The 13,027-nt window shown below is 35.8% G+C and overlaps 1 protein-coding gene across 3 annotated transcripts in view; it reads right to left on the reverse strand.

Annotated features, from left to right (window-relative positions):
* LOC113235054 (tyrosine-protein phosphatase Lar-like) overlaps positions 1–13,027 on the reverse strand; it is a 135,273-nt gene that overhangs the window by 13,341 nt on the left and 108,905 nt on the right. For all 3 annotated transcript variants that reach the window (XM_026470596.1, XM_026470597.1, XM_026470595.1), the window contains exons 3-4: positions 11,194–11,322; positions 3,188–3,281 (exon numbers count right to left, since the gene is read on the reverse strand). In XM_026470596.1, the coding sequence (XP_026326381.1) occupies positions 3,188–3,281; positions 11,194–11,322 (223 nt within the window). The remainder of the gene's footprint in view (positions 1–3,187; positions 3,282–11,193; positions 11,323–13,027) is intronic.

A 13,027-nucleotide genomic window follows, 5' to 3' on the forward strand; every position in this document is an offset into this window, starting at 1 on the left:
TACGCTACGATAAAAACACTACTTATTTATTTATCTAAGAGCGATATCAATATTTTTTTCCACATCGCACATATCCCTTATATAGCAACATTTACATAGAATTATTAGCAAGCCGCTTATATAAAATTATTCGGTAGGATTTGAATGAAGGAAACGAAAACACAGAAAATTTTGAAAACATTACAAGTGTGGGTAACACCTGTAACAGTAGTAATACAAGTAACACCACACCCCGGACACTCCATACAACGGCCTAAAATTATTTGCGTACTACTACTACATACAGCAAGGCGCTATCTGCACACGAGCAAATGTGTGCGTGAAGTGGCAGGGTTACCCATCACTTGCTCGTACTATTAATATAGCGAAATTCTAACGCGAATCTGTTATCTATAATTCTATTTATGGAATTCTTATAATTACACATGTTCATTACTTATTTGTATCGATACAATATGATATTATTCATTAATAATAGGGGTTCATTAATAATAATAAGTATGAAATTGCCGATTTGTACTGAAAATCTAAATTGTTTATTTTTTAAATTTTTAACAAATTTATTTAATCAAAATAGTTGCCATTATTATCTATACATTGCTGCCATCTAATGGGAAGGTTATTAATGCCTTTGCGATAGAACTCCGACGATCTAGACTGCACAAACTGTGTGAAAGCATTTTGTACTGCCTCCTGGGAAGAAAACTTCTTGTCACGTAGATAATTGTCCAAATCACGAAAAAAACGGTAGTCCGTTGGAGCAAGGTCTGGTGAATACGGAGGATGACGAATGGTTTCTAACTGCAGTTCCTGAAGGGTCAAAATGGTTTCTCGTGCTGTGTGAGGTCTCGCGTTGTCGTGGAGCAATAATGATGAAGATCGATTCATGAGTCGGGCCTGTTTTACTGCTAGTTTTGTCAACATGGTTCGGTGTTCGGCACAATAGACATCTGCCGTTATTGCTTGACCAGATCGGAGAAAACTATAGTGAATAACACCATGCTGAGACCACCAAACAGTTACCATTACCTTTTTATTGGTAAGTTTTGCTTTAGGACACTGTTGTGGCATTTGACCTGGGGTCAGCCATTGCATTTTTCTTTTCCGGTTATCATAAAGAATCCACTTTTCATCACATGTTACAATTCGATCCAATATTCCTTCATTTCTGTACCGGTTCAACAAGGCAACACAAGTTTCAACACGCGTTTCTTTCTGCAGATCAGTCAAATCATGAGGCACCCATTTTTCGTATTTTTTTATTTTATTGATTTGACGCAAGTGAGTCAATATTGTGGGTAAGGTAACGTTAAACCATGCCGCTAATTCCTGGGTAGTTTGACTAGGATCGGCTTCCACTATCTCTCTTAATTCATCGTTATTCACCTGTGTGGGCGGTCTTCCTCGTGCCTCGTTCTTTAAGTCGAAATTTCCATCACGAAAGCGTTTAAACCAAAATCGCACGGTGCGTTCATTAGTAGACCCCTCTCCAAACGCAGCATTGATATTGCGGGCTGTTTCTGCCGCGTTAGTTCCGCGTCGGAACTCGTATTCAAAAATCACTCGAATTTTCGCAGTATCCATCTTTCTTGTCTAAATTGAATTACAAAAACAATTGAAAGTCGATATTCAAATGTTTCAAATTAAAAAAAAAAAAAATCACAGAAATCATTTGAAAAAAGTTTCATTCGAAAACCTCAAACCATGAAGATTCTATGAAAATTCAAAAACCTATTGCAATAAAACGGCAATTTCATACTTTAACCCCTAATACACTAACTAGAATAATATTGAAGATTTGTTATATTTCACTAGATAGAGACAATTTTGGACTGATATCTTGAAATAAGGAAACCAAGGTATTTGAATTTGCGTGTCCAAGTTTAACATTACCTAGTTAATAATTAGGTATATTCACTACGTAATATTTATCGGCAACACAAGATGAAAATTCGAGAACCCTTGTCTAGCTCACAAGTTATGGTGTCTTATTACATTGATATAATAAATCTGTATTATATATTACTCTGCACTAAACAAAACAATAACTGAATGAGTCTCATACATAAGTTTTTTTTACTTACATCGTTTCATCTTTCAGAAAACGATAGAAACTCTCTTTATCCCGTTTAGATGATTATAAACAGCCGTACACAGCACAATTCACTGCCATTATAAACAGTAACGTAAAATGATGTTATAAATTAACGTTCAAATTTCGTAATGATTAAATGAAAACTATATTCAATTATCAAAGCCGTCTTAGAGCGAAAACGGCTCGGCGACAGCATTGTTCTCGTTCAGTCAAAGTGACCGTCAATGTGCGGGACGTGGTGCGGTATCTAAAGCTAGGGAGGGGCGGAGAGTGTCCGTTCTCGTTACTTATTTGTTCTCTAGTAACACCACAAATGGAGATTAAATTTTTGGTATAATTACCATGGTAATTGATTTTAATAAACATGTTATATATAACAACAAACAAAATATTTACCTATATATATTCTTAAAACAAAAAAGTTAGTGTCTTATTTTATTTAAGTTATTCCATTTTACTTTTTCCGAAAAAAATAAAACCAAATTTAGAAATTTAGAAAAAAATACCAGGCGCTGTGTTTTTTTCATGTTTTTCTTTTCAAAAATGTGAAATAGAAACATTTGTTTTTTTTTTTTCAAGTTACAAGACTAGTCCTACGTTTGTGCCGATTTAGCAACAAGTATAAAAATGTCGGGCTCTAATTTGTGTCTTTATAATGTTCCGTGATTATATCAAGGTGTTAATGCAAAAAGCAGATGTTTCAGTGCGGTAGTACTTCTCAGTAAGTTATTAACTGTTGGACAACTTCTGTAAATTTGCAAAATTCACCTTGCGAAAACTTTGGTATTAAGCATTTTGTATTTAAATATCGTTTTATCGTTCAAAAAGAGAACGGTCTAAACTTGTTGTTTTTGTTTTCGCCTGAAAACTTGCGTGCGTGCCTTTCATACGCCACACTTAATTAACTGACTTGCCCAAACACGACAAACGTAAACATTACCAAGTTAACGAAATTTTGTGACGCAAATGAGAGCCTTAGACAAAGCCCTAACACAAAGTGTGATGGTAAACGTTTAAACGTTAATAATGTTCATGTTTCTCGAATAATAGCGGTGGCAATTAATTTAACTCCTGCAGAGAGGTTGTACTTACCCACGACGTTTAAATGGATGAAATGACTCATGTGAGGCGTTGTTGATATTTGACACTCGTAAATGCCTGAGTCCCTGTGCTGTGGATATTTTATCTGTAACAAGAGCATCACAGTTTAGTATTCATCATCCAAATTAAATTAATGTTTTTGTTTTATGATAACAAGTAACAGGACGATTGTGTCCCTCAGAGCTTTAAATCGCTAAGATCTGAGGGGTATTGCCACTGCACAGTGGCGAAATTACAGGCACATTGGACTTTTCAATTAATGTGTAAGGACACATAAATTGAAAAGTCCAATGTGCCTGTAATTTCGCCAGCACCCTTGTCCTTTTGAAACACAGTAATGCTCACATTACTGCTTGGCGACAGAAATAGGTAAAGTGGCAGTACTTTTCTGAATAAACTCTTTCACACGGAGCTCTACTGCTACTAAAATATAGTGTTACTACTTAATATCGTTTATAAATATGTATTATAAGCGTATTCTATGTTTTGTATAAGACATAATTATATTTAGTTTACAGCTTTATGTGTGTAAGTTATATACGATGTTTTATGAAGCTTGTTTAAGTATATATTATGGGGTATATGAAAGGAGCTACCCCGTACAACGCACGCGGCGATTTCTTTCCAGTTCGTCTGGTGCCCTGAGCAATAATCGGCGACTACCTTACGCATATTGGCAAATTCTTTCATGACCGTGTCATAGATAGTATAATTTTTTTTAAGTTCAATTCATATTCCGTTAGTTCTCACTCACTCAACCGCTGTAACGAGCAGTAAGAGATAACGGAACGAAACGAAATGAGAATGGCGAGGCAAAGGAATAAAAGAACGATTCAAAGGTTAAAAAGAAGGGGCTAGGAACCAGAGAAAAGGTGATGCAAAGTTGGGATGACTATGGAAGGAGGGCACATCGTCACACGTTTAGCTGCTTTAGGGCATCATAAACTGCCCTTCACCTGTATCTCCGTATTCATTAGTAAGGTTGCCTGGTTTATCACCTTTCACTATGTCTTTGTATTGCCTCTGTTTTATTTTATATGCAATAAAGCTTATTCTATTCTGTTATATTTTACATTCATTATATTTTGTTTCATTCTGTTGCCAACCATAAACTAATTTTTTAATAGACTTGGAGGTTCTCAATTGGACTGTATTTTTTCTTTTTTTTTGTGTTTGTATGTTAACCGGTTACTCCGGCGTTTGTGAACCGACTTTGATGATTCTTTGTTTGTTCAAAAGAGAGTATCTCAGTATTGGTGCCACTTTAGTTGAATAAAATGTACCACCCCTAAGGGTGGAACTAAGGAATGAATCCGGTTTCGCACTTTATTCCGATTTCAATAAAACTTGCCTATATATATAAATAAATAGATGTAATTTCACGAACTTTTGAGGATGTTTTTTTATAAAAAAGTTATTGTCTTCAGTCCTTTAAATAGAATAGAAAACATTTATTACGAGGCCATAACATAAAAATACACAAAAAAAGAAAAAAAAATGGAAATAAAATTAAGACAAAAAGCAAACGAACTATCAACACTGTTTGAAATACTAATATGTGTGCGACCGTACATTTAGTTAATGCCACAACAGACATTAGGCTGTGACGCTGGTTTTTTGTGGACGTTATAAGCGCATATTACAAAAGTTTACTGGCTGCGATTGAGGCAACAAATTCGGAACGGTGGTGCTTTCAAGGTCTGTGTGTACGTTGCGCGCAGCCGTGTGACTTGTGTTGGATACGTCTCACGCAAAAAACAAAGGACGGGCAAACATTCAACGCGCCGCTGAACGCACCACCCCTGCGATTTTGTGGCCTAAATTTCCTTTGAATCGCGTTAACGCGCTTCATCTGCGCGTCGTCGCCGTCGTCTGCGTTTAGAATACGCCGTGTGCCTAAGCACTAAAAGCGAAATCGGTACTGTTTATTGTTTTTATTATGAGAATAAAGGAACGAGAGTCAAAACAGCGAGTAGCCACACAGATGTTCGTGACGATACGTAATTTAATAATATAGTATTTGTTTTGTTATTTCACGATTGTCTAGAAGAGATTGCTATGAACTAGTTAGTCTGCTATAACCCATTTTTTCTATTTGCTTTGTGTCTGCGTTTTGTAACTATATTTAAAAATATATCCTAAAGCTGCCTGAAGGATATTGCTACCTGTTGTACCCTGTCTTTTGTCTTTGTATTTTGTACTTACAAAAAATACAAGTAGATATTTATTATGACATCCCACGATCGTCTGCAAAAGATTGCTAGAAACAAATAAATACCTTGTACCTTGTATTTACTTGTTTCTGAATTTTGTTCTCGTGTGCAAGACTATTTTTATTGTATTTTCTTGTGACATTTCCGCTCTTTTGAACTTATTTATTATTCCGCCTTAAATTTATTTGTACACAAAACTCAATTTTGTGGGCCGCTGAATATGAGATAAATATAATTTTATTTTTTCGCGTCTAATTTAAGGGAGCGTTGAAAAAGTGGAGGGTAATTTAGATGATATTAGAGCCGGAATAACAAGCGCTGTAACTTTTTATGTCTGTGAAAATATTGCGCTGCGGACAGCATTTGATAACGACTCGAGTTAAAAACTTTTAACAAAGCAGATAATGGTTCTTGGCTCGTTTTGAAGTTCACTATAAAGTCATTATGAAAAAAATGATGACTTTGTCGACTGAAATAGCTCAAGACATTTATTTTTTCCTGAACTAATCGACAATTTACAAACAACAAAATCCAAAAAGTATGTTTTGAGTTGAGTAACCCTAGATGGCGCTTATGTATATATAAATTAGTTATTTTTATTAATATGCTCTTATACCATATTGTATTACTTAAGTCGGTCTTGAACGCATGAAAACTTTTTGGTTGCTATGTATCCAAAAGCATTAATGAAAGATTCATTCAAAACCTATTCTGTGGCAGTGTGAATTTGCTGCTTGGTTAGACATGAACGCAGTGTCTCGTTCTCGCCTTCCTCCTGCCGATTCGTTTCTCCAACGTAAAATAATAATAATAAATCTATTTTCAGTCACAAAATTATAAAACTATGATAATTACAATCGATGACCTCTGTAACCCAATGGTTTGCACTGTAGGCGCTGGATTTAGAGGTTCCGGTATCGATTTCCGGTAAGATCAATTTGAGGAATGAACTTTTCTAAACTGGTTCTAGTCTGGATGTTCTGAGTGGTGCCCAGGAGTGAATTTCGTTGGTCTGGTACAGGAAATTCCTTAATTTGTGACCAGAAGATTGGTCTAGTTATTTAGGACATTGAACATTAGAAATAATTTCATTGGCAAAATCAGTATGGTATCAAAAACTTAAAAAGCAAAAGTAGGTGTTTTTTCATTATCACGTTATACAGCAGGTCGTTTTTGTGCTATAGTAAAAACCGTAACCGTTTGATCAAATCGCAAAAACTCACAATGAGTATCACCTTAACAATGACATAGAAAATTAAACTGCCAATCACATGGCTTTAATATCACGTGGTTCGCAATATGCAATCAAAACTTATCTGGTGTATTACTCCGCGGTTGGGCCATCAAACAGTTACCAACAATATTCTGTGGGTAAGTTTCTGTTTCGGATACAGTTTGGGCTTATCGGAAGGGTTCAACCACTTTGTAGATCGTTTATGATTATCGTAAGAGTTCATTATTCATCGAGTAATGCTGCGGTCTAAAACTCCTTCATCAATGTGTCGATTTACTAAAACTGTGTTTTAAAGCACTTTGCCCGTTAGGGCCAGAAACCGGAGAACGGGAACGAGAACATAAAATTTATCAATGTATATTTTCTGCTCTTTCAATTGAAATAAGGTATAAATTTCAGTGCTTTGAGACCGACCTAGAAGATCTAGTGGTATTGAAGAGTACGCTAAAGGACATCACGGCAAGAGGTGCCAGTATGCGACGGAATCCACCGGTAAGCGCTGGAATCCACCGGCATGCAACGAATTCCACCGGTACCGAATTCTGCCAGGGATTTTCGGATTGCGTAGTCGCTAGTGGAAAGGAATCAAATCCGAGCTACCGGTGGCATGTTGGCGGACTCTGTGGTACGCTGGCAGACGTTAGCGGTGTCATGAGGAATATTCTTCATCAGTGTACTGGCGGCGGACAAAATTTAGTAACAGAAGAGCTCTTTGTGAAAGAGTTTGTCCAGGACTGCCACATTATCTATTTCTGCCGCCGCCAAGCAGTAATGTGAGCATTACTGCGTTCCGGTTTAAAAGGGTAGAGTTGCTGGTGAAATTACAGGCACATGGGACTTGCCAACTTATGTCAGTGCCCATAAGATCTTTGCGAATTAAAGTTCGTAATGGCACTGCAGCTGTTATGGATGCCTGTCGCCTACCACCAGGCGCATGACTTGTTCGTCACTAGGTCACTAGGTATTATAAAATATAAAAATAAAAATTAAAAATCCTCTACAATGCTCTCCTGCCATCTGCCGATTTACACTAAGTTGTAGTGCGCACAATTCGTGTAGCACCCATTTTTCTAATTTTATACCGATTTAGTGCAAATGGAGCATTTGAGATTTTCACTGCGAAGTCAAACTAACCGAAAACGCAACGTAGATGTATCCGTTCAACACACTTCGTTAATGTTTCGATTCGTTGCTCTGAATTAGTGCCACATCGGAACGCGTATTCAATAATTACACGAGTTAAAGCAGTATCCTTGTTTGAGATCAAAGCGAATGCGAAATTAACCTCAATTCCAAACTTAAATATGTCTTTATTTCATAGGTAAGGAAATTAAACTTGACATGACACATGACACAACTCTGTTACTCATTCATAAGGCAGATAGATTCTCCCGAGAATAATAAGAAAGAAGAAAGAAAGAATTGACCCAAAAGTTGCTTTTTCAGAATAAACATTTACCATTTTCAATATTTATTTTAAATATCTAGATCGAGATAACCTAAAAGAGCGAAACGGGTCGATACCTATTTACTTTTTACCTTTCTTAAGTTTTTTTTACAGGTTCAAAGGCAAGCTTTCAACGGCTGGCGGAATGTTCAGGGGTAAAGACATCTTTTTATAAATAGTGCCTAAATTTTATATGGAGCAATTATTTTAATGGTTCATTTTGCTATACCCCAACTGAAGGCGTTTTTCTCTCAATACACTTTAAGTAGTAAGCACCGATTTTTATTATCTCATGTACTAAGTCCTGTATAGTTGCAAACTAGGGGATCCGGTTTTGCGCATTTTCCGGAAACCGATTTCAATAAAAGTTGGCAAATAGATGCAATGTAAGAAATTTTTAGGTCGGTTTTTTTAGTACTCAATATTGAGATTATGTTTCACTATAGTTTCAAACCTCATAAATGGCGAATTTTGAATATGAATTATTATAGAAGCATAGCCCCTTAAATGAGTTTGTGAGTTATAACGAAAACAAATGAATAACGCCAACATTTTAATTTTAGAAGCCTTTGGGTTTTATTAGAAAATATCGAATCTGAAACTTAAGCTTTTACTTTATTTGGAACTATGTTGTGAACGGCAATTTAATCATTTACCTCCTCCATGAAACGTGGAAATTGCTTTGTGACTAAATAAATATTTAAGGCAGTTTTATAGTATCAATAATGTTTTTATTGAAAACTGGAAAAAATACGGAGAAGAATCCAGGATCAGAAATATTTTCCGATGACTGCAATAGTAAATTTCAAATTAAATTTAGCACATAAATTCCGAGAAACTCAAAGTTATGGCACAGCTTACTTAATAGTTACTAACGACAAACTACCGCTTAATAATATGCACAAAAACGTCAATAAACAAAATCAATATAAATACACTTAAAAACATGAAAAATGTACGTAGATTAATTTTTTTTGGTTTGGTTGGAGGCTGGTGGTAAGTGACACGCCTACTCGTAACAGTTGCAGTGACACTCGGAGCTTTCAATTCCAAAGATCTGAGTGACGCTGCTAATGCGCCCGTCACCCTGAGACATAAAGTTCAGAAGTCCCCTGTGCCTGTACTTTCAAAACCGGAACGCAGTAATGCTGAAATAACTGTCTGGCGACAGAAATAGATATGGCGGTACTTCCCAAGACGATCTCTTTGAAACACAGCTTCACTGTTATGTACAATTTGACCACCTCGGTGGCCCAACGTTGCATCTGGATCTGAATATTAAATCTGGTCTAAAAGTTCCGGATAATGCCCTGGAGTGATTTCCGTTGACAGTTAATTCCCTAGTTTCCTAGACCAGGTAATTGATGTGGTCACCTGGCATATAATTAGATATTATTATAAACTTAGACCACATGTTTTATACTTACATTTCAGTTATACAATACATATTTATAGTAATTTATTCCCTCTGCATTTTAGATTAGCTCTAATCATTGTTGATCCCAAAGGGGTCTTCCGATATAAACTAACCATACTGGAGCTTTTCGTTTCACTTAATTATTTACAGTCGACTTAAAGCTATCGTTTATGAAATCTATACACAGGGCTTTATTAGATAATTGGAAACTATGAAAGGTCGCGACTTGAGGGAATATCGGGCGAATAAAATAATCTTAGTAAATAAATTGATATAGAGAATGCAATTTACAGAGGAGAATTTTGGGTAAAATTGTGGCAAGGGTATTGTAGCAATCATAACAACTTATAATGAATGGTTTAATTCTATTCTATAAGTATTTCGAAATTGAAACTCGACGCAGTTTTGTTCTTCGAAATTTAAATAATATCAATTTTGCCGAATAACACAATACTACCAGTAGACTTTATTAAAGTATACTAGCAATAGAAGCAGTAGAGTTCCTTGTGAAAGAGTTCGTTTAGGGAAGTACTGCCACCTTACCTTTTTCTGCCGCCAAGCAATCAAAGACAATTTTGTGCTTTATTTTTTTCTAATTAAGACGGATATTTGACCATTTGTCACTCAACCGCGTTGAAGTTAGTGGTTGGCAGATGTGAGCATTACTGCGTTCCGGTTATGAAAGGTAAGGGTGCTTGTGAAATTACAGCGATATTACCAACCTATGTCTCAGGATGACGGGCGGAGTGACAGTACCCCTCAGATCTTTGCGGACTTAAAGCTTTGAGCGACACTGCAACTGTTATGGACACCCGTGTCACTTACCATCATGGACACGACTTGTTTGGCCCGTCACTAGGCATCATATAAAAAAATTAAAAATAGTGATATCGAAAAATAATAAAAGATATTATATAGGTATATAAGAAAGAGACAACAACTTGGTAACAAAAAGGCTTAAAACATTCCTACGTAGACCCAAGACAGAAGAAGTTGACATAGTAGTTTATTCACAAAAGGCACACAGGTAATTACATTTGGTGAAAGTTTTCACCAAATACACAGGGGATATCTAACGCCGATAAACTTATAGGTTTGATCGTAGGTAAACTGGAATTATGGATAGGAAAAAAGTAGAATAAATAACGATCCATCACGCGGCCTAGACACACGTGTCTTTAACGAATTTGCTAAAAAAATTTTTTTTTTAATTTTTATAATTTTTTGCTGCACGTTAGAGACAAAATCGTTAAGGACCTTGGACTTGGATCTTGTAATACCTATCACGTGTCACTCGTGATAGGTTAGGCAATAAAAATGGGGTGCACGAAATTCCATTCCAGTAAGTCTGGCGCGCCCTGGGCAGGAATCAGCGAGTACGATTGGCAAATTCTTTCACAATAATGACAAGCACTATAGTATAAAGAAGAAAATTACATACTAAATATAAATACAAGACATCACGAACGTTGCTCCGATCCCAATTTAAGTAACTAAAGTACTCGTGTTATGGATATCGGAAACAACGACGGTACTGCAAACACCCAGACCCGAGACAATATAGAAAGTTAGTTGTAATGGCCGGGGATCGAACCCGGGACCTCAGAGATGGTGACACCATGAAAAAAGTGTGCAAAGCAGTCGACCATAGAGGTCGTCAAGGAGAACGGAAGAAGAACAACAAACCTGTAAAGTCCAGTCCTCTGAATGGGGTAGATGTATAGCTCTGAAGCGCTGATCACTTGTGTATGTGTATCGACCGACGGTCAGTAGATGAATGTCGCGATGTCGCACCCATGACACTTGCATGTTCAGCTGAAACAACGAAAATTAGGTATCTTACTTTTATAGTCTTTGTTTTTACAGTTTCGCTTACTTCATCGGCCCATATCTGTATAATAAAGTAAATAGAATACTACAAACGAAATACCAATGCAAGAAAAAGATAGTAAACTGGCTTAAAGGTTTTAATTATGATGAAACTGAAGGTTTTCTAACTATACCTTCCTAATATTCATCAATAAATAAAAATTATCACAATAGTTAATATGTTATTGATCGGTCCATAGCTGATAGTTGTTAACTTCACATATACTTATTAACTAATACAAACTTTCATACACGCACTAATACACAAACACAACATTTTGTTATACTCTCTTAGTTTAACCTAATCAGAACATAAATTTGTATTATCTAAAATTTCACTTTCTTTTTATTTTCCTTTCATTTTGTTTTCACTTGTTTAATTGCTCAATATTATTTACTATGTCTACGCGGGGTGGAGACCTGGTTACCTGAGATACAGGTTTTCCTACTTCAGGGACCAGCCTCCACAACCGGATTATATTTTGATGTTGTGTAAAGCATCTATTTTTATTTTTACAAGCACTGTTTGTGGAGACAATAAATGATTTCAAAATGATTTTATAGTCCGTAGTAGCTCGAGACTTAAGACTCCTCCCTCGTTATCATGACAAACATAATCAACATTTTTAGTGAAATTGAGTCAACTTATCTGGAATCAGCGAAACAAGACTACAACCACCTATAAAGCGGTTTTTTATATCTTATTTAGTTTCAGTTTTATTGTTAAGCAAAAACAACGTAATTAACATTTTTTATTAGCAAAAAAAGACTTTAGGTGCAAATGTTTTAGTCACCTAAAAACATGTTTTGAGTTAATACCACCATCTAATTCGTTAAACGCTGTTCGTATTTTGCCTAAATCAGGGAAAGTCTAATAAGATTCAATATCTTGAAAAATAACTTTTGTTTTAAGCATAAAATGCTTGAGACTAAATGGTAGAAAATTTGGAAAAGATGTAGAAAGAAGAAAGAAAGAAAGAAAACTGTTTATTACACAAGCACGGACACGTACATAAACAAAACAACAAATGAACAATATAATAATGATAATAAATTAAATTAAATCAACTGATATAATTATGCAGTACCTAATTCACCATCATGCGTGTCGCGCCTGGTGCAATCGGGACTTGCTCAGCTTTAGCCACAAACGGCTACGTAAAACCGTTTCCTGGCGCTTATTTTCAGCAAGCGATAAATTTATAAAATAAATAAAAGTTTTTATAGTAAAATGGGTTATAAAAGGTTACACACATTATGTCAACATTGACTTTAATTTAAGTAACATTTTGCATGTCTTTTTCACCAACATTGAACAGTTTCCCAAATTAAAAATATTTTTTCCAAAAGTTCTCCTCAAGTGACTATGATCATTCTTTCCCTGGACTCTTCAGATGCGTTTGTTATGACTAGGAGAGCAGAGTAGTAGGACGTGTATGGCACGATACCATAGAATAATTAAGTTGTTGGTTTTTAATTATAAATTATTAAAACATAGCAAAACTCGATTCTCGCACAAAGCATTTCTTCATTACGCATCGGCGCGATCGGTCCAACCGGAAGCGAAACGCGCGACGTCTTTTTCGCTCTTATTGCACGGACATAAAGCTTTTTCTGATCGACTCAAGCCGTTTCTGTGTTTATAAGTGTG

Source organism: Hyposmocoma kahamanoa, unplaced genomic scaffold, assembly GCF_003589595.1.
Source record: "Hyposmocoma kahamanoa isolate Upper Pololo Valley unplaced genomic scaffold, ASM358959v1 87, whole genome shotgun sequence".
In the NCBI taxonomy this organism is placed as follows: domain Eukaryota; kingdom Metazoa; phylum Arthropoda; class Insecta; order Lepidoptera; family Cosmopterigidae; genus Hyposmocoma; species Hyposmocoma kahamanoa.